The 20,017-nt window shown below is 62.5% G+C and overlaps 3 protein-coding genes across 8 annotated transcripts; 2 read left to right on the forward strand and 1 right to left on the reverse strand.

Annotated features, from left to right (window-relative positions):
* The first annotated feature begins 5,641 nt into the window (after positions 1–5,641).
* On the forward strand, positions 5,642–19,336 carry LOC137845785 (uncharacterized). Of its 2 annotated transcripts, XM_068663244.1 has the most exons (7): positions 5,642–7,483; positions 17,087–17,202; positions 17,307–17,630; positions 17,933–18,211; positions 18,528–18,644; positions 18,787–18,834; positions 19,002–19,336. In XM_068663244.1, the coding sequence occupies exons 1-7, from the start codon at positions 7,311–7,313 to the stop codon at positions 19,208–19,210; spliced, it is 1,266 nt and encodes a 421-aa protein (XP_068519345.1). In that variant the 5' UTR covers positions 5,642–7,310; the 3' UTR covers positions 19,211–19,336. The 2 variants fall into 2 exon arrangements, with proteins under 2 accessions (XP_068519345.1, XP_068519346.1); XM_068663245.1 differs by lacking the exon at positions 5,642–7,483 and having other exon boundaries at positions 17,093–17,202.
* Positions 8,070–15,980, reverse strand: LOC137845787 (M1-specific T cell receptor beta chain-like). 5 transcript variants are annotated; one of them, XM_068663250.1, is made up of 5 exons: positions 10,087–10,219; positions 9,532–9,861; positions 9,255–9,449; positions 8,889–9,010; positions 8,603–8,734 (listed from the first exon to the last, which is right to left on the reverse strand). In XM_068663250.1, exons 1-5 carry the CDS (start codon positions 10,124–10,126, stop codon positions 8,702–8,704), a joined length of 720 nt encoding a protein of 239 aa, XP_068519351.1. In that variant the 5' UTR covers positions 10,127–10,219; the 3' UTR covers positions 8,603–8,701. The 5 variants fall into 5 exon arrangements, with proteins under 5 accessions (XP_068519349.1, XP_068519348.1, XP_068519351.1 ...); XM_068663251.1 differs by lacking the exons at positions 8,603–8,734; positions 8,889–9,010; positions 9,255–9,449; positions 9,532–9,861; positions 10,087–10,219 and adding exons at positions 14,339–14,476; positions 14,631–14,749; positions 15,020–15,214; positions 15,297–15,626; positions 15,850–15,968; XM_068663249.1 differs by lacking the exons at positions 8,603–8,734; positions 8,889–9,010; positions 9,255–9,449; positions 9,532–9,861; positions 10,087–10,219 and adding exons at positions 14,339–14,476; positions 14,631–14,752; positions 15,020–15,214; positions 15,297–15,626; positions 15,850–15,968.
* LOC137845786 (uncharacterized) lies at positions 10,819–13,281 on the forward strand. The gene is made up of 6 exons (XM_068663246.1): positions 10,819–11,187; positions 11,313–11,636; positions 11,905–12,183; positions 12,488–12,589; positions 12,807–12,854; positions 13,022–13,281. The coding sequence occupies exons 1-6, from the start codon at positions 10,890–10,892 to the stop codon at positions 13,231–13,233; spliced, it is 1,263 nt and encodes a 420-aa protein (XP_068519347.1). The 5' UTR covers positions 10,819–10,889; the 3' UTR covers positions 13,234–13,281.
* Positions 19,337–20,017: the final 681 nt, after the last annotated feature.

Genomic DNA, 20,017 nt, shown 5'->3' on the forward strand with positions numbered 1-20,017 from the left:
CAGCTTTGCAAATCCACTGGGGAAAGGTAGATGCACAAGCAGACGGTGACCTGGTAAGTGACAGCGTAATTCTTTAATTGCAAGGCACAAACACACCGGTGGATATAAACTGTCTGCACATCTGGAAAACTTCTTTGCTACTTTAAAAAATAAAAAATTCTGTATTTTAAGGCCACGGGAGGTGTTGATGTCCAGCAGTGGAGCCACCGAGTTCCTTGCCAGGCTGCAGCAGCGGAGCTGCTCCAAGTATTTGTGTGTTGATTCCCTCGGCTTCGAGGCACAAATAGCCCCAGACACTTTGGCAGCCGAGCATCTGAGCAAAACCACGGGAATCTCTGCTGGGAGGGGAGAAAATACCTCCCGGTTCAGGCATTGCAGGCTTTTCCTCTCCAGTTGGTGAGAGCTTGGCCGGTGCGTTCCCATATTTATCTGAGAAGGGGTTAAAAATGTGGTCAGAAGGACCCAATCTTGCCAATTCTTCAACATATTTGGTCTGGGAGGTATTTTTATTTAGCGGGTCAGAAGCACGCAAACGCACCCAGTTATGGAACAAAAACCCTGGCTGGATTTGCTGAAGAGGGCAACCCGTTGCGGTGGTGTTCGGGGTGCAAAAGGCCGAGCATCCTTTTATTGAAAACCGACTTTTCTTTGCAACAGCTGATATTGGAGTGCTTTAAAAGAGGCGATTCCCTCGGAGCAGAAATAAAAGCTGATCGGGGAGCTGGGGTGGGATTTAATGCCAATTGTCTTGTCAGCATGGCAACTTTCACCTGTTTTGGGACCTTTCCTGGAAAAAGCAGCAGGAAACGAGTGCCCCGCGTGCAAGGGAAGGAAATTCCTCGCAGGGGAAGGCCGGGAGAATTGGGCTTTTTGCCTCAGCCTCGCTTTTTGCCCCCTGCAAACGCTTTGGGATCGCGGCGTCAGCATCGGTTTTGTGCATTCGTAACTAATGAATAATAAATAATCAATGCAGGAAACGGGGCTCAGCCCTCGCCACGGCGCAGAGCAGCGCTGCCTTCCCAGAAATGCCACCCTGGCTGTCAGCAGCTTTCTGCAAAGCCCCGAACCCAGCACATCCCCGCTGGCCCTGTGGAGGGCAGCTTCGAGCTCCTTTTTTCAGCTGCCTGCACGTTTTGGGGTGCACAGCTGGGTTTTTTTGGGGGGTGAGCCCCTAGTGGGGTGCCGAGCTGCCACTGACCTTCCTTTTTGGGGCTGGGGGCGTGCAGAAAGCAGGTCACAGATGCCGGGAGGTGGAGGTGAGGAGCCCCAAAGCCCCCCCCCAGCCTCCTGGTTTGGGGTTTTGCTGCTGCACCCGCATTGTGCTGCAGGTCCTCCAGGAGGCTGATAAGGCTGGAAAACCCAGCGGAGACCTTGAGAGCCCTTCTGGTTTCTTCCTGCGCAGAGATAATTGTGAACGGGTCTCGAAAACGGAGGGAAATCCTCTTTAGCCTTAAAGCTGCTTAGTGCATTTAGGGGCCGGGAGGCAGAGCCGAGCGGGGCACCATCGGGGTCCGGGGGTGAATAAAGGGGGGAAGCTTCAACCTCCTGCTGCAGCCACGGGGCTGGGCGGGCTCTGGGTTTTCCTACGGGGGGGAAAAACTCCTGCAGGCATCCCCAAGGGAAAGGATTAAATGAATGCTGCTCGGTCTGGAGGTGCCCCGGTGCGTGCCCTGCGCGAGCTGCGGCTCCGGTGATGGAGACCCCAGGATTTTCCTGCGACTTGCGGCAAGCTGCACGGTGCTGCCTTGGGAAGGAGGCGTCTGCAGACTCCGCCGAGTAATATCAGCTTCCAGGAGGCTGCAGGGCCCCTTCCAGCCCTTTCTTGGCCCGTTTGCCACCAGCTGGGAGAGAGCTGGAGCCGTGCGTTGGGGTCAGCGCCCGTCTCGTGCGGTCGTGCACGGCGGAGACAAAGTCAATTGTTTGTCACTTTATTGGCAGGAGTTCATATTTACAACAGAATAAGAGGAAAGAGGAAAAGAACTGAGGCATTACGGAGCCCCTCGGTGTTTGCACAGCTTTTATGGCCCGCGATGGCATCATCCATCTGCCGGGAGCCGTGGGCGTCGAGTCACCGCCGTGCTAAAAACAGAGGCGGCTGCTTCGCTCGGAGGATGTAACTTCCACCGCGGTGACGAAATTCTTTTCTTCGGCCGAGTCGCCGCGTCTGCGGAGAGGGGAAGAGGCTCGGAAGCGATTCCCATGTCCTCCCATTGTGTTTCGGGGCGGGCTGGCGGCCGCGCGGGGATCCTGCGCGCACCTGGCTGCCGGCGAGCCTGAAAAAGAGGCTTGGGTGCTTCGGGGAAAAAAAAAAACTAAGCTGGGTTTTTGGCATTTCTGCAGGCAGTCCCGGTGGTGATCTGTGCTTCTCTGGTTGTCCCCAGCACGGGGCTGGCTGCCCAGAAGGTTTCTTTGTTTCGGGGAGGCGCTGCCGGGTGCTGCTGCCTTGGGGATGTCGGCGGTGGCGAAATGCTCCGAGCCCCGGTGCTGCGTGGCTCTCGTACCTGCCAAGCCTGGGGAGTCACAGAAGGAGACCCAGGAGGCTGAGAAGGACGACGAGGGGCAGGTGGCAGTGGAGGGGCGACCCCGCAGACCCTGGCATCTCCTGGGAAGCCGGGGAAGAGAAATGAGTTGGCAGCAGCCGGGTCCGACGCGCTCTGCCGATCCCCTCTGCCCTCCCCATCCCTGTGCGTGGGCTGCGGGGCAGAAACTGAAGTGCCCCGGAGCCTCCCTGCGGGAGCTGGGAGAACCAAAAAGCTCCAGGTCACGGAGTTAAAATTTGGGGAGAAACCCCCCTGTTTTGCGCATCCCTTCCCCAAAGCCGGATGGTGCTGGAGCGGGTGGTCAGGAGCACGACCAACCCTCGTTGGAGCAGCGGGTGTTAAATTTGGCTGGTGAGGAGTGCGGGAGGAGCCGATTTTTTTAGGAATCCGAAGAGAAACGCTTCGGGTACTCACCTCGTACAGGTATATGGTGGGGAGTATCGTGGAGTTCTCGGGGTAGTAGTCGATGGTTGCGTACAAGTAATCACCTGCAGCCAAAGCAGCGTCCCGGTGAGTCGGTGCCACCCAGCGGAGGCTGGGAGCTGGACCCCAGGGGGCTGCGGGGCCACACCAGTTTGCACCAGTTTGCACCAGTGGAGCTGGCGCAGTGGGTGTGGGAAAGCCAAGGCTGTGTCACCCCGGCGGGGTCTCTGCTCTCAGAGCACCTCGGTGAGGTTTTAGCTTGGCAGAGCGTGGTCCGGGATGTGAGCAAGAGCCACTGGGGGCAGAGCAGCTCCAGAGAAAGGGTTTTGAGCTCGACTTTTAATCCTCTTGTTCCGTTTTATGCAGCTCTTGTCCTAGCACCGCTTAATTTTGGCCCTTCCAGAGGGAGGGTGCCCCTGGGGGCATCCAGACCCCTGCCCCCCCTCCCCTGCTCCTGTTCCTGCAGAGCCTCAGCACGGCGTTGCCCTGCCCTTGCCCTGTGGTTCGTGTCGAAATTAGCCAAAAACGAGAATTTCTTACCGAAGTGAGATGCGTATTCATATAAAAACCGTGTCATTTCCTCTTCTTCTCCCACTTCAGCATACCCTGAAAAAAACAAAATCGAGCAAACAATCAAGAGAGGAGCGGTTCGTACCCCGCCAGCGTCAGCAGGCTTGCGTGGAGCCAGCTCGCTCCCTGCCCCAGTGGGACGTGGTTTTGTAGGAGCAGCTTTGCTGCTTTCTGGGCACTTTGCGCACAACTCGCTCCCTCGTGGGAGTGCCGGATTTGCAGTCTGACCCCTCATTAAATCAGGGACTTCAGAGAGCAAAAGCTCTCATGTTACGGAGCGGACCGCAGCTTGACCCACGCTTGGGATTTCCCTCGGCAGGTTTGCCAAGAGAGGGATCGGGGGCAATGGGGCTGCGTCCCCGTGCCCTGGGTGTCCCCGTGCCCTGGGGCCCATCCCCATCACGGAGCCGTTTCCTCGGGCGAGCCGCTGTGAATGGGTCCGTGCACCTCACAACTCATTTCCCTTTTCCACAGCTGCACTTTTCTCCTCTCACGCTCGGGAACCGCTATGACCCGACTCCCTTATTCCACTTGTGCTGACGGGTGGCACCCGCGGGTTCCCCTCTCCACCCCCCGCCCCGTGTCCTCGCGTGCCCCCGACATCCCCGGGCTGTGCCCCCAGCCTGGAGCCTGGTTCCCAGCACCACGGCGTGCTCTGACCCAGCCTCGAGGTGCACGGGGAGGCAGCACCGGGACTGGGTGGGCGCCTGGGACCTCCTTTTGGGAGGCTGGGACCCGTCGGGAACGCTCCGTTCACTCTGTTCCTTTCCAGCTGCGCTCCCGTCAGCTCCCAGCCACCTTCTCCCTGCGCTGGGCTTTCTGAGAAAGTTTTCCGAGCAGGCTCCTCTTTGTGCTTGGGATAAAAAGGGAGCTGCGTCCGGAGCAAAGAGCTTCCATCTGGGAAGCCCCCGCTGCTTTTAACCCCTTGTGCAGTGCAGGACGTGCGGCTCCATCCCCTTTGCTTGGCTCCCTGCAGCCTAAAGCAGTTTCCAGCCATGGCTTTGCTTTGGGCACTGCTTCTACCCCGCTTGGCTCACCTGGTGCCCTCCAGCTCCTGAGCACCCACCTGAGGACTCGGGCAGTCCCGTTTGTTCCCCAGCCCGTGTTCATCTCCCTTAATCGGTCCCAGCTGCGTGCCATGAGCTCGTTTGAGCGCAATGTGGGAAGCGTTAGGGATTGTCAAACCTCCTGCAAGCACCCGCTCTGCTGCGACCCCCGGGACATACAACCCTCAGGATGTGTGCACTGAGTTTTCCCTGGCTCAGTTTCGCTCCCGACACCTCAACCACCGAGCAAACCCCCCCAGCCCCTTCTGCCCGACCGCAGCCGGGCACCGTGCAGCATCCCGGCAGCGTGCGCGCTCCGAGCTGCTCGAGCACCCGAGTTGCAAGGCAGGGAAAAGAGAAAGAACAACGCGTTTACCCAGCAGAAAAGGAAGAGCCAAGACCGCCACGAACAAAAAATTCATCGTCCCGCCTCGCCGTGCCGTCTGCTGATGCCTCCCGGTGCTGCTGCTTGGCAATTTCTCCAGAAGTCCCCAGCGGCACGGCCGGGAGGCAGGAAATGACACTGCTGGGGGCCGGGCTGAGCAGCCCCCGCGCTGGGGAGAAGGCACCGCACGCTCCTCCGAAACGCGCCCACTTGGATGCGGTTGGGGTGGCTGGGGCAGGGGGGGCTTCCCCCAGAGTGGCAGCGATTGAGGATTTCCCTTGGCAAAGAGTTTCCCCTTTGCCCAGGTGCGGGGCAGGTGGCTCCGGTGGGGCTGCAGGCGGTGAGCAGGGCGCGAGGGCTGTGCCAGCAGGACGAGTGCTTCGGGGCGGATAAATCTGCAGCTGAGGGGCAGGGGCAGAAACGCTGGCTGGGAGCCAGGGCTGCTGAAAGCGGCTCCTGACTTCCCTTAAAGTTTAGGGGATTTCTGTTGTCCTGGCTCGCGTTTAACCTCGGTGTGCCTCACGTTTTCGGGCGGTGAGAAGAACCGCGAATGGTCGTGGGTGGATTTTATCCCCGCAGGGTGCTCCGCTGCGGCGTGCCTTAGGTCCCCGCTCTCTGCTCACCGTGCTTTGCGCTCCTGTCGCTGCATCCGCAGGGTGTGGTGCCCTGGTACGAAAACTGAAAACTAAAAACAAACTGGGAGAACGTTTCTTGGAAAGAAACCAGGAGGAAAACGAAATGTCTGCGCTCTGCTCTCTGGGGAAAGAAGCTGGCGCACGAGGGCTCCAAGCCGGGCGTGAGAGCGGCGGCAGCAGGAGGAGGTTTAGGGGCACGCAGCTTGCTGCAGGCCACACCAATCCCTATTAATGTGTTTTTTGGGGAAAAACACGCCTCGCCGCTGTGGGTTCTTCTCCCAGCAGCAAAACCGTCGCAATGCGCACGGCGGCGCGGAGCTTTGGGGGGTTTGGTCACCCCCAGCACCCCTGGCACCGCTTCCCAACCCCGCTGCCTCTCATCCTCCCCTTGCCAGATGGAATTTTCAAAACCCTGGCCTAATTTTGGGGCTGGGAGAACAGGAGCGAGGTGAGGGAGGCTGATGGCCCACGGCCACGACAGCTCCGCTCCGAGGCGCCAGGGCACGGGCACCGTGGGAGCAGCAGCACGGAACGGTTTTCCCCTCCCTGTGCTCTTCCTGTCGGTTTTACACTGAGGAATTAGCCAAAGTCTTGTCTTTTTTTGACGCAAGAAGCATCAAAAAGAGCCTGGAAACGTTTCGCAGCCACCCATCGTCGCGGGTGCTCTGCCCAAGGGGCTTTTTCCAGCGCTCCGGAGAGCTTGACAAAGGGTTAAGCGTGGAGGAATGCTGAGCAACCCAGCAGGCAGGAAGCGAGTATCTCCAAAGCGTCCCCCCGACCCACAGAAATAACATCAAAACCAAAATCTCAACCCAAGCAGAAATCTGAGCTGGCTGGGAGCGATGCGGCGAATTCCAGCGGGGCTCGGGTGGGAACGGCAGCGTGGGAGAGGGAGAGCCGTAAAGGGTCCGAACACCGGGGTTTTGGGGCTGGTGGGGAGGGAGGGGCAAGGCAGGTTTAGGAGGATTATCTTGTGTTTTAGGCAGGGAGATGATGGGGCTGGGAAGACAAACTTTTTGGCAGGCAAACGAGCTGCGGTGGGAGCATCGTTCCTTTGGGGCTGAAATGGGGAAATGGGAAAGGGGCCGTGGCGGTGCTGCCGTGGGGGCTGTGCAATCTGCTCGGGGGCTGGCACGCACCTTTAGCTCTGCTCCTGCTCCCTCGTAACATCTGGCAACACGGAATTAAAACATCACCCAGAGAGCGGCCGAGAAAAGCGGCCAAAAAGCAACGCCTCTCCCATCTCTGCCCCCACGCGCCTATTTCAAAACCTCGCTCCTATTTTGCGCGAGCTCCGCGTTTTTCCCTCTTTTCCCTTCTTAAAGCCCGCCTGCCAAAAACCAAGCCCTCCGAGGTCGCGCGGCGAGGGACAGAGAGCGGCCCCGCACGTGGGAGCTCTGCAGCCGGCGGTGGGAGCGCGGCCTTTCACATGGGAAAGTGTGGGGCGGGAGCCAAAAAAAAAATGTGGTTTTTGTGCAAGGAACCACGCAGCTCGCACCGCCGGCTCTGACCCCCCGTGGCGTCCAAGGAAGGCACCCAGGGAGCCCGGGAAGGTGCAAAGGGAACCGCTCAGGTCCTCTCCTTTAGGCTGCATGGCGTCATTTCCCAGCTTTAATAGGAGGAAGCAAAACTCGAAGGGAAATAAATAAAAAAAAAAAAACGCAGCTGGTAAATAAGGCTGAGCTGCTAACAATGCCTCGCGCCCGAGCAGATGACATTAGCAGGATTCCTGCGGAAGCAGCCGAAGGACGTTGTTTGGTGCTTCTGCTGCAGAAGAGAAGATGGATGGAGCCACCCCGCGATGGGAGTGGGAGGGAAGCCCCCAGCCTGCTCCCCACGGGTGCTGGGATGGGGACCCCGCGGTGCCGCGCAGCGGGCGGACAGGTAGGTGGGGTGGGCGCTTCCAGCAGGAGCCCCCCACGGCACGAGGGGATTTCTGCCAAGAGAAGGAGCCGATCCTCCTGCACGGCGCGGCGTTCTGCTCTAAATAAAGCTTTCCTGCCCTTCCCAGCTGGTTTGGGAGCAGCTCTCGGCAGAGCAGGGCGTGCGCGGCGCAGGGAGGGAGGCGCTGAGATGGGAGAAAGGGTGCTGCGAGCGGGGATTCCCAAAAAGCGCCCACGGTGCACCCAGGGTTCTCCCCATTCACACCGGTGTTTGCTGCACCCCGGGCACTGTCCTCTTGGGGGGCTCCAAGCAGGCTCCGGCCAACACAAAGGGGGTCTCCAGCCCCACGCCACCCCCCTGCTGCTCCTCGGCCGGGACAGGCGCCGAGACCACCCCTGGCCTTCGTCCCGCACCGCCGACACTGGGTGGGGAGCCCCAGGAGGATGTCTCCAAGCTGTTTGGTTGGCAGGCATCTGTCCCTTCCTAATTAAACACAGAGCTGGCTCCCAGGCTGGAATGCGGCTTCGCTTCCCTTCCCCTCCCCATGGAGATGCTCCTCCAGCCGCGTGCGTCCGGCTGACGCCGAGGGGCCAGCACAGCCCAGGGGGGCACCGCAAGTTTTGGCCCCGTTGCTCGGTGGTTTCCCCTTTAGGGCTTCGTGTCCCAGCCACAGGAGCAGCAGCACGCGTGTGGAGGGGAAGGGGAGGTTGTGGTAAACCCTAAAGCCAGGGGAGCCGGGATGGATGCCCCAGCACGGGGTCGTGTGCGTGGCCACAGACAGGGAAGGTGCTGAGAGCACGGGGAGCATCCTCAGAGCCGGCACACGGTGCAAGGTCGCCCTTCAGGAAGCAAAATGCAGAGAGGAGGGGCTAAAACAGGGCTGTGCTTAAGGCTCGAGGTGTAAAGGGACTTTTTTTTGGCCCTGTTTAACAGCAGCTCCCCGTGGCTGTCACACGGGGTAGCACAGGGAGCAATCCCAATGAAGCTGAGAGACCCTGGTTGCATATAATAATTTTATTATCTGCATGGGATTCCTCATGGCCATCGAGCTTCCCGCAGCGCTCTCCGCGTTCCTCCTCCCCCTCTGCCATGCAGCCCAGCAGGGAAATGCAGCAGAGCGCAGGATGCCACCACTTTCCCTTTCCTCTCTTGTTTTCGCTGCTCGCAGACCGCAGGCGTGAGCGGCTTCTGGCAGGGCGGGCGCGGGGAAAGGGCTTCTCAGTGCCCCAGCGCCGCGTACTCGCACTCGGGCTGCAAGAGAGAGCGAGAAGCCGCGCGCTTGGGGCTGCGCCTGCAGCTGCAGGGGATGCTTTGCCCGCGCCAAAGCCCCCGGCCGGGCTGCTTGGGAGCTCCTTCCTCCTGCCGTGCCCACAGCCTCGTGCCGGGGGCTGGGGAAGCAGCTCACCTCCGGGCCCCGTCTCAGCACCGCGCGGGCCGGCCTTCGGCGCAGCCGGGCTGCCCACCACATCAAGGCGAGGACGGCGGCACCGGGCGGCACGAAGGCCAGCAGCCACAGGAAGCATCCTGCTGCAGGGAGGGAGGGGAGGACAAGGAGACGTTGCCGACGGGGCACGGGGCTGGCGCCGGGGGCGGCTGGGGAAAGGGAGCGGTGCAGGGAGATGGGGCCAGGGCAGCGTTTGCAGCGTTTCAGCCCAGGGAGACGGGGAAAAAGGGATTTAAGGCTGGAAGAAGCGGGCTTGGAGTCCCTGCAAGCACAGACCAAGCACAGAGCAAAGCCCGCGGTGCCCAGGGGGAGGCTGCTCGAGCTCACCCGTGCCGATGGTCTCGCTGACGATCCTGCCTGTGCCGCGCTCCGTGGCCGTGCAATTCATGGCCCCGTCCCAGTGCTTGCCTGAGACCCAGGTGAGGTTCCAGGCACCAGGGAGGTGGCACAGCAGGGAGACAAAGTCCGAGGGCTCCTCCGTGTCCACGGGCACCAGGATGGAGAGCTTGGGCTCGGAGGCATCTGAAAGTGAGTGGGAAAACCCAGTGTCCCCAGGGATGTCCCCAGGGATGTCCCCAGCACTGCCACACGCTGCCGCACTCACCTGTGACGAGGAGCCTGGTCCCCTTCCCAAACTGGGAGTGCGACACGGAGGAGGTGCAGTAATAATACCCAGAGTCCTCACGCTGCACATTGCTGATATTCAAGGGGAAAATACCCCTTGCTCTCATCATCCCTGAGTATTTCCCCTTTGGTTTCGAGGCCGCCGTGCTCTCGTAAATCCATTCCAAGCTGCCATCTGGCTTCTCCCTGTACCAATTGGCACGGTCTGTGCTGCCCGAGATGTTGCAGCTCAGCTCCGCCGTCGCCCCAGGGGACAGCCAGAGCTGTGCCGGGCTCTCCTGGATCCACGGCTCCTCCGCAGAGGCGGCTCCTGCACGGGGGGAGCGGGTCTGAGCGCAGCAGGCAGTGCCACGGAGTCACCCACGCGCTTTGGGTTGTTGGCTTCTGGCTCCAAACCAGTGGGATTTGGGGGGGTTTGGTGCAAAATTGGCGTTGCACAGCAAGGCAGCAGCACCCCGGGGTTTACCCCAAGCGGGTTCAGCGTAGCAGAAAGCAAGGCTGGAGCATTGGTGCAGCGGGACGGGACGGGACGTACCTGTCAGGAGGAGCAGGAGAACCCCGGGCAGGCTGCACATCTCCGCCTGGGGCTGCCCACGCTCCTCGGTAGCCTCTCGGCTTGTGGTCTTCAGGCTGCAGCAAATCTCATGAGGCCGTGCCACGTGCACGGGACTGCTCTGGAGAGGAGCACGACGAGCACCGGGGAGGGCGGCGAGGTGCCTCTGGGCGTCTCTCGGAGCTGGAGGAGCAAAGGCTGCTCGTGGAGGCTCGGCCTCGTTGCAGCAGCTGGAGGCTGCGTGCGGAGCTGCCGGAGCCGAGGAGCGCTGCGGTCAGCCTCGCCTTGTTGATTTTGTCACCTCTCTGCTGTTTGTTCGCACGGAACCCCTGCCCCCCCACGCCGCTGCCAGCAAACCATTGGCTCTGAAGGTTTTTGTCGCCAAAGTTGGGCGCTGGGGTAGCAAAGAGCCACGGTTGCCGAACCACAACAGGAAAGCAGGGCAGGGCTGGGGGACCAGACTTGCCTCTTGCCTTCGGTCCGCGGCCCTTTGAACGTCACCGGTAAGGTCACTTCGGCTGACGTGAGGATGGCTGGGGGGGCCACGGCTGGGGGTGCAGCCACCCCCGCCCCGACGCAGCTCCCCAGCCTCTGCGCTGCGGTTTCCCCAAAGCAAGAGCGGCGGCACGGTGCGCTGTGGTTTGGAGTGCCCAGCGCTGGGGCTGGCTTCTTCTTTCATGTCGAGAATTTGGGGGTGGGCACCTGAGGGCGTCTTGGGGCCCTCAAGGGGCCGCCTGTGGGCCTGAGCGTTGCAGAAATGGTTAAAAGCCAGATTTTTCTCCCGGATGTGGGTCCGTGCCAGCAAGCTGACACAAGCTCTGCACCCGGCGATGCACCCCACAGCTGCCGGCAGCGGCGCGTGGGGAGGACGCATTCCCCGTGGGGACAGCGTGTCCTTCGTGGGGACACCGCGTCCTCACGGCTGCGGGACATTGCTGCCAGGACCCCACACTTTGGGTAGCTGCAAGTCCCGGTGCACTCGGCCACTCTGCAGAAGGACTGGGACGAGCACGCCGATGGCACCCCTGGGTTTCTCCTGCACGAAGGCGCTGCTGGCCCCAGGGCTGCTGCTGCTGTTGCTGGGTGAGCATCGGGGCTGGCGCTGGGGAGAGGGGCTCTTCTCACTTTCTGAGTGCCCTCCGGGAGATGGGAGCACAGGCTGGGCTTGGGGAGCAGGCAGTGGATGAGCCCCCGGTCGGTCCCTGCAGCACCGGCAACGTTGCTGGCAGTGCAGCAGCCCCAGCCCGTCCTGTTCGTGGAGCCCAGCACTCCGGTGGACATCAGCTGCATTCTGGACGAGACGCAAGATGGCAGAGGCAACGTGTTCTGGTACCGGCGTGTCCGTGGGGAGAGGCCCCGGCTGATCCTCAGCTGCTTGCAAGTTCAGGGGGAATTTTCCTGCAAGTACACGAAGGGACGCGCCGTGCTGCACATCGCTGCTGCCCGCCCCGACCACACCGGCCTCTACCTCTGCACGTACTACATCAACTCCAGGCTGAAGTTTGGCAACGGCACCGCGCTGATCGTGGGAGGTAGAGGGGCTGCTGGCTGGGGGTGGCGGGTGGGGAGACCCCAATATCTACCCCTGAGCCCTCTCTTGTTAGATGTGGAACCCCCCAAGCCTCCCCATTGCACAGTCCACACCCATGTCCCTACAGCGGATGGGACCCCCGTTTCTCCCCATTGCACAGAGCCCCCCCATACCCAATGCCCCTCATGTCCCTATGCCAGGGTCCCCAGGGGCACGCGGGGTCCCTGCCCACATCTCAGCCCACCGAGCCCCTGCTCTCGTCTGTGCAGACAGCTGGAGGGCCCAGAGCTGGGTGCGGGTGCTGGCGCCCCAGGACTCCCCTTCAGACCCCCCCGGCCTGGTCTGTGCCGTGGGCAACGCCAGCGGCCCCGTCCTCGTCTCCTGGCCGGGGGGGCCCCGACCCCAGCAGGTGCTGGGGCTGGGGGGCAGCACAGAGCTGCTCATCAGCCCCGCGGGCATCACCGGGGGCACCGGGGGGCTCTGCGAGGTGCGCTTCAATGCCTCCGGTCCCCCCGTCCGCAGGAGCGTGGAGCTGCACAGGGCCAAGGGTGAGCACGAGCCTGGGCACCGGGGTGACCAGGGGACAGGGCACATGGGGTCACCCCCCCTTCCTGGGGGTTCCTTGGAGCTGGGGCATGTGTGGGGAAAGTGAGGCAATGTTGGGGGTAATGGGGGATATTGGGGGGAGATGGTGGGATAATGGGGGGCAATGGGGAGATGTTGGGGGCGATGGGGTGATGCTGGGTGGTGATGGGGGCATGTTGGGGGCAATGGGAGGATGTTGGGGTATGGGAGAGATCAAGGGGGGGACATGGGTGTCAGCAGATGGCTGGGACAAGTGGCCCCCCCCAGGTGCCTGCACGACACCAAGTGCCGTGGCCATGGCCATACCCAGGGCACTGCTGCTGCTCGGCCTCATTCTCAGCGTCTGCTGCCTCCTTCGTGCATGGAGGGGTAAGGAGCCGAGCAGGGACTGGGGGTGATCGACCCCCTGCCCCCTGACATCCCCTGCTGCCCTGCACCCCACTCCCCCATCCCATCCCATCCCATCCCATCCCATCCCATCCCATCCCATCCCATCCCATCCCATCCCATCCCATCCCATCCCATCCCATCCCATCCCCAATTTCTCTCCATCCCCATGCTGGGGACACGTCTCTGTCCCCTCCAGGACTCCAGCCCAGAGCTCCAGACCCTCCTGCAAGCCCAGCACCAGCAGGTGAGGCCTTGCGGCCCCCCCGGGGTCCCCATACGGGATGGTGGCCATAGCAGGAGCACTGCCCACATGGCTTCGCATGGCCATCGGGCAGCAGTGGATGGCCCAGGAGAGCCCCACTGGGGTTGGGGCCAGGGTTGGGGCCGCTCTGATGGCGTTGGTGCCCGCAGGGAGAGCTGACGTACGCCCAGCTCCGCTTCGCCACCCCAGCGAGGGCAGCGCCGTGACCCACGGGGCTGGGCCCCAAGGCCTCGGTGGCGGCGCCGTGCAGCCCCGGGAGGCTGCGGCTGCCCCGGCCGCCGGGACAGCGGGGAGGAAGGAACGGGACCGAACCTCCAAGGGACCGAACCTCCAGGAGGGGGCTCGAAGGAGCAGTGACTGACGGGATTGGACCTCAAATGTGGCGTTAATAAAGAGATTGAAACTAAAATGAGGAGTAAATCATGGGGATGAACCTCAAATGGGGAGGAAATGGAGACTAAACCCAAAACTCAACGCCCCCTGCAAGAAACGCCGCTACTGCTGCCTGGGGCTGGGGGGGAAGCCCCAGGCCTGCTCCCCACGGCACCCACGGGTGCTGGCACTGGGCATTTAGGAGAACAGGGCGGCGCCTGCCCCTCCACTCCCCTCGCCAGCAAGCTGTAGGCCGCCATGAGGTCCCCCCTCAGCTTCCTCTTCTCCAGCCTGAACAGGCCCAGTGCCCTCAGCCGCTCCCCACACGCCTTCCCCTCTAGGCCCTTCCCCATCTTGGTCGCCCTCCTCTGGACACTCTCCAACACTTTCATGGCCTTCGTGTACTGAGGGGCCCAGAGCTGCACACAGCCATGAGAATCCTGCAGTCACAGAATCACAGAATCACAGAATTTCTAGGTTGGAAGAGACCTCAAGGTCATTGAGTCCAACCTCTGACCTAACGCTAAGAGCCCATCATCAGCCTTGAATATGGAGGCAAAAAGGGCATAAAACGTTGCAGGGCACCACAAGTTTTGGCCCCGTCGCTCGGTGGTTTCCTTTTAGGGCTTCGTGTCCCAGCCACAGGAGCAGCAGCACGCGTGTGGAGGGGAAGGGGAGGTTGTGGTAAACCCTAAAGCCAGGGGAGCCGGGATGGCTGCCCCAGCACCGGGTCGTGTGCGTGGCCACAGACAGGGAAGGTGCTGAGAGCACGGGGAGCATCCTCGGAGCCGGCACACGGTGCAAGGTCGCCCTTCAGGAAGCAAAATGCAGAGAGGAGGGGCTAAAACAGGGCTGTGCTTAAGGCTCGAGGTGTAAAGGGACTTTTTGTTTGCCCTGTTTAACAGCAGCTCCCCGTGGCTGTCACACGGGGTAGCACAGGGAGCAATCCCAAAGAAGCTGAGAGACCACAGTGGCTTATGAATAAATGATGAATTTTATTATCTGCATGGGATTCCTCATGGCCATCGAGCTTCCCGCAGCGCTCTCCGCGTTCCTCCTCCCCCTCTGCCATGCAGCCCAGCAGGGAAATGCAGCAGAGCGCAGGATGCCACCACTTTCCCTTTCCTCTCTTGTTTTCGCTGCTCGCAGACCGCAGGCGTGAGCGGCTTCTGGCAGGGCGGGCGCGGGGAAAGGGCTTCTCAGTGCCCCAGCGCCGCGTACTCGCACTCGGGCTGCAAGAGAGAGCGAGAAGCCGCGCGCTTGGGGCTGCGCCTGCAGCTGCAGGGGATGCTTTGCCCGCGCCAAAGCCCCCGGCCGGGCTGCTTGGGAGCTCCTTCCTCCTGCCGTGCCCACAGCCTCGTGCCGGGGGCTGGGGAAGCAGCTCACCTCCGGGCCCCGTCTCAGCACCGCGCGGGCCGGCCTTCGGCGCAGCCGGGCTGCCCACCACATCAAGGCGAGGACGGCGGCGCCGGGCGGCACGAAGGCCAGCAGCCACAGGAAGCATCCTGCTGCAGGGAGGGAGGGGAGGACAAGGAGACGTTGCCGACGGGGCACGGGGCTGGCGCCGGGCGAGCACCCGAATGCAGCCGCGGGGCAGCCGGGGAAAGGGAGCAGTGCAGGGAGATGGGGCCAGGGCAGCGTTTGCAGCCTTTCAGCCCAGGGAGTCGGGGAAAAAGGGATTTAAGGCTGGAAGAAGCGGGCTTGGAGTCCCTGCAAGCACAGACCAAGCACAGAGCAAAGCCCGCGGTGCCCAGGGGGAGGCTGCTCGAGCTCACCCGTGCCGATGGTCTCGCTGACGATCCTGCCCGTGCCGTGCTCTGTGGCCGTGCAATTCATGGCCCCATCCCAATGCTCAGCCGAGACCCAGGTGAGGTTCCAGGAGCCAGGGAGGTGGCACAGCAGGGGGACAAAGTCCGAGGGCTCCTCTGCATCCACGGGCACCAGGATGGAGAGCTTGGGCTCAGAGGCATCTGAAAGTGAGGGGGAAAACCCAGTGTCCCCAGGGATGTCCCCAGGGATGTCCCCAGCACCGCCACACGCTGCCGCACTCACCTGTGACGAGGAGCCTGGTCCCCTTCCCAAACTGGGAGTGCAACACGGAGGAGGTGCAGTAATAATACCCAGAGTCCTCACGCTGCACATTGCTGATATTCAAGGAGAAAAAACCCTGTGCTCTCTCCGTCCCTGAGTATCTCCCCTTTGGTTTCGAGGCCTCTGCGCTCCAGTAAATCCTTTCCAAGCTGCCGTCAGGCTTCTCCCTGTACCAATTGGCACGCTCTGGGCTGCCCGAGATGATGCAGCTCAGCTCCGCTGTCGCCCCAGGGGACAGCCAGAGCTCTGCCGGGCTTTGCTGGATCTGCAGCTCCTCTACAGAGGCAGCTCCTGCACGGGGGGAGCGGGTCTGAGCGCAGCAGGCAGCGCCATGGGGTCACCCTCGCACTTTGGGTTGTTGCCTTCTGGCTCCAAACCAGCGGGGTTTGGGGGGTTCATGCAAAATTGGCGTTGCACAGCGAGGCAGCAGCACCCCGGGGTTTACCCCAAGCGGGTTTAGCGTAGCAGAAAGCAAGGCTGGAGCATTGGTGCAGCGGGACGGGACGGGACGTACCTGTCAGGAGGAGCAGGAGAACCCCGGGCAGGCTGCACATCTCCGCCTGGGGCTGCCCACGCTCCTCGGTCGCCTCTCGGCTCCTGCAAAAGGCTTCGACACCGCACAAGGGAGCCTGGCTGTCGTCTGGGGTCGCGGAGGCACAGAGGGAAGGGGAGGCGATGCCTGGCGAGGGGACGGAGCTTCAAAAGCGAAACGGGGCGGCGGGCACAGCCCCGGCCTCCTTCACCCCCACCGCAAGTGCTCGCAGACCGCAATTTAATTGCAGCTCCTCATTGCAGCGGGGGGGTCCTGCTGCATTTTGTCTGCCTGTGCCTCACCCCGAGGAGCCACGGGTATCGTCCCCTGCAGGAAATCTCACGAGGCCGTGCCACGTGCACGGGTCTGCTCTGGAGAGGAGCACGACGAGCACCACGGAGGGCGGCGAGGTGCCTCTGGGTGTCTCTCGGAGCTGGAGGAGCAAAGGCTGCTCGTGGAGGCTCGGCCTCGTTGCAGCAGCTGGAGGCTGCGTGCGGAGCTGCCGGAGCCGAGGAGCGCTGCGGTCAGCCTCGCCTTGTTGATTTTGTCACCTCTCTGCTGTTTGTTCGCACGGAACCCCTGCCCCCCCACGCTGCTGCCAGCAAACCATTGGCTCTGAAGGTTTTTGTCGCCAAAGTTGGGCGCTGGGGTAGCAAAGAGCCACGGTTGCCGAACCACAACAGGAAAGCAGGGCAGGGCTGGGGGACCAGAGTTGCCTCTCGCCTTCGGTCCGCGGCCCTTTGAACGTCACCGGTAAGGTCACTTCGGCTGACGTGAGGATGGCTGGGGGGGGCCGCGCCTGGGGGCGCAGCCACCCCCGCCCCGAGGCAGCTCCCCAGCCTCTGCGCTGCGGTTTCCCCAAAGCAAGAGCGGCGGCACGGTGCGCTGTGGTTTGGAGTGCCCAGCGCTGGGGCTGGCTTCTTCTTTCATGTCGAGAATTTGGGGGGGGGGCACCCGAGGGCGTCACGGGGCCTTTGAGGAGCCACCTGCAACCCTGAGCATTGAAGAAATGGTTAAAAGCCAAATTTTCCTGCCGGATGTGGGTCCGTGCCAGCAAGCTGACAAAAGCTCTGCACCCGGCGATGCACCCCACAGCTGCCGGCAGCGGCGAGTGGGGAGGACGCATTCCCCGTGGGGACACCGCGTCCTCCATGGGGACACCGCGTCCTCACGGCTGGGGGACATCGCTGCCAGGACCCCACACTTTGGGTAGCTGCAGGTCCCCGTGCACTCGGCCACTCTGCAGAAGGACTGGGACGAGCACGCCGATGGCACCCCTGGGTTTCTCCTGCACGAAGGCGCTGCTGGCCATGGGGCTGCTGCTGCTGTTGCTGGGTGAGCATCGGGGCAGGCGCTGGGGAGAGCGGCCCCTGGGAGATGGGAGCACAGGCTGGGCTTGGGAAGCAGGCAGTCAATGAGCAACCACTCGGTCCCTGCAGCACCGGCAACGTTGCTGGAAGTGCACCAGCCCCAGCCCTTCCTCTTCGTGGAGCCAGGGGATTCAGTGAACATCACCTGCGTTATGGACAAGACGCTTGATGGCAAACACACACTCTGGTACCGGCGTGTCCGTGGGGAGTGGCCCCGGCTGATCCACAGCTGCTTCCAAGAGGCTCAGGAGGAATTTTCCTGCGAGTACACGAAGGGACGTGCCGTGCTGCACATCGCTGCTGCCCGCCCCGACCACACCGGCCTCTACCTGTGTGCCTGCATCTTCGGATCCAAGCTGCTCTTCGGCAACGGCACCGCGCTGATCGTGGGAGGTAGGGGGGCTGCTGGGCTGGGGGTGGCGGGTGGGGGGACCCCAACACATACCCCTGAGCCCTCTCTTGTTAGATGGGGATCCCCTGTGACTCCCCAGTGGATGGTCCCCTCCCATACTGTCCCCAAGTCTCCCCATTGCACAGTCTGCACCCATGTCCCTACAGCGGATGGGACCCCCGTTTCTCCCCATTGCACGGAGCCCCCCCCCAATGCCCCTCATGTCACTAGGAGGGGTCCCCAGGGGCACGCGGGGTCCCTGCCCACATCGCAGCCCACCGAGCCCCTGCTCTCGTCTGTGCAGACAGCTGGAGGGCCCAGAGCTGGGTGCGGGTGCTGGCGCCCCAGGACTCCCCTTCAGCCCCCCCCGGCCTGGTCTGTGCCGTGGGCAACGCCAGCGGCCCCGTCCTCGTCTCCTGGCCGGGGGGGCCCCGACCCCAGCAGGTGCTGGGGCTGGGGGGCAGCACAGAGCTGCTCATCAGCCCCGCGGGCATCACCGGGGGCACCGGGGGGCTCTGCAAGGTGCGCTTCAATGCCTCCGGTCCCCCCGTCCGCAGGAGCGTGGAGCTGCACGGGGCCAAGGGTGAGCACGAGCCTGGGCACCGGGGTGACCAGGGGACAGGGCACATGGGGTCACCCCCCCTTCCCGGGGGTTCCTCGGAGCTGGGGCACGTGTGGGGAAAATGAGGCAATGTTGGGGTAATGGGGGATGTTGGGGGGAGATGGTGGGATAATGGGGGCAACGGGGGGATGTTGGGGGCGATGGGGGAATAATGGCGTGATGGGGGGATGCTGGGGGGTGATGGGGGGAAGCTGGGTGGTGATGGGGGAATAATGGGGGGCAATGGGAGGATGTTGGGGTATGGGAGAGATCAAGGGGGGCACATGGGTGTCAGCAGATGGCTGGGACAAGTGGCCCCCCCCAGGTGCCTGCACAACACCAAGTGCCGTAGCCAGGGCACTGCTGCTGCTCGGCCTCATCCTCGGCATCTGCTGCCTCCTTCGTGCATGGAGGGGTAAGGAGCCGAGCAGGGACTGGGGGTGATGGACCCCATGCCCCCTGACATCCCCTGCTGCCCTACACCCCACTCCCCCATCCCATCCCATCCCCAATTTCTCTCCATCCCCATGCTGGGGACACGTCTCTGTCCCCGCCAGGACTCCAGCCCAGAGCTCCAGACCCTCCTGCAAGCCCAGCACCAGCAGGTGAGGCACTGCAGCCCCCCCAGGGTCCCCATACGGGGCGGTGGCCATAGCAGGAGCACTGCCCACACGGCTTCGCATGGCCATCGGGCAGCAGTGGATGGCCCAGGAGAGCCCCACTGGGGTTGGGGCCAGGGTTGGGGCCGCTCTGATGGCGTTGGTGCCCGCAGGGAGAGCTGACGTACGCCCAGCTCCGCTTCGCCACCCCAGCGAGGGCAGCGCCGTGACCCACGGGGCTGGGCCCCAAGGCCTCGGTGGCGGCGCCGTGCAGCCCCGGGAGGCTGCGGCTGCCCCGGCCGCCGGGACAGCGGGGAGGAAGGAACGGGACCGAATCTCCAAGGGACCGAACCTCCAAGGAGGGGGCTCTAAGGAGCAGTGAATGACGGGAGAGGACCTCAAATGTGGCGTTAATAAAGAGATTGAAACTAAAATGAGGAGTAAATCATGGGGTTGAACCACAAACATGGAGATAATAAAGAGATTGAAGCTCAAAGGAGGTGTAAATAATGGGGCTGAACCTCAAACGTGGAGGAAATGGAGACTAAACCCAAAACTCAACGCCCCCTGCAAGAAACGCCGCTACTGCTGCCTGGGGCTGGGGGGGAAGCCCCAGGCCTGCTCCCCACGGCACCCACGGGTGCTGGCACTGGGCATTTAGGAGAACAGGGCGGCGCCGGCCCCTCCACTCCCCTCGCCAGCAAGCTGTAGGCCGCCATGAGGTCCCCCCTCAGCTTCCTCTTCTCCAGCCTGAACAGGCCCAGTGCCCTCAGCCGCTCCCCACACGCCTTCCCCTCTAGGCCCTTCCCCATCTTGGTCGCCCTCCTCTGCACACTCTCCAACACTTTCATGGCCTTCGTGTACTGAGGGGCCCAGAGCTGCACACAGCGCTGAGAATCCTGCAGCCACAGAATCACAGAATCACAGAATTTCTAGGTTGAAGGGGCCTCAAAATCATCGAGTCCAAGCTCTGACCTAACGCTAACAGTCCCCACTAAACCATATCCCTGAGCTCTACATCTAAACGGCTTTTAAAGACCTCCAGGGATGGTGACTCCACCATGTCCCTGGGCAGGCCATGCTGGTGCCTGACCACTCTTTGAGACCAGAAGTTTCTCCTGAGATCTAATCTCAAGGTGAGCCCGCAGTCCTGCCATGATGTCTGCCAGCTCTCTGAGCACCCTGGGAT

This window comes from Anas acuta, chromosome 28 (assembly GCF_963932015.1).
Source record: "Anas acuta chromosome 28, bAnaAcu1.1, whole genome shotgun sequence".
In the NCBI taxonomy this organism is placed as follows: Eukaryota; Metazoa; Chordata; class Aves; order Anseriformes; family Anatidae; genus Anas; species Anas acuta.

Bases quoted from the DNA above. Each gene is read 5' to 3' on its own strand.
- LOC137845786 (XM_068663246.1), top strand. From the start codon at position 10,890: ATGTGGGTCCGTGCCAGCAAGCTGACACAAGCTCTGCACCCGGCGATG. The intron at 11,188-11,312 runs GTGAGCATCGGG...CGGTCCCTGCAG, and splicing joins GCTGCTGCTGCTGTTGCTGG to CACCGGCAACGTTGCTGGCA. The intron at 11,637-11,904 runs GTAGAGGGGCTG...TCGTCTGTGCAG, and splicing joins CACCGCGCTGATCGTGGGAG to ACAGCTGGAGGGCCCAGAGC.
- LOC137845785 (XM_068663244.1), top strand. From the start codon at position 7,311: ATGACATTAGCAGGATTCCTGCGGAAGCAGCCGAAGGACGTTGTTTGG. The intron at 7,484-17,086 runs GTAGGTGGGGTG...GGGTAGCTGCAG, and splicing joins GCCGCGCAGCGGGCGGACAG to GTCCCCGTGCACTCGGCCAC. The intron at 17,631-17,932 runs GTAGGGGGGCTG...TCGTCTGTGCAG, and splicing joins CACCGCGCTGATCGTGGGAG to ACAGCTGGAGGGCCCAGAGC.
- LOC137845787 (XM_068663248.1), bottom strand. From the start codon at position 15,889: ATGTGCAGCCTGCCCGGGGTTCTCCTGCTCCTCCTGACAG. The intron at 9,862-15,849 runs GTACGTCCCGTC...CCCCCCGTGCAG, and splicing joins TCTCCTGCTCCTCCTGACAG to GAGCCGCCTCTGCGGAGGAG. The intron at 9,450-9,531 runs GTGAGTGCGGCA...ACTCACTTTCAG, and splicing joins GACCAGGCTCCTCGTCACAG to ATGCCTCCGAGCCCAAGCTC.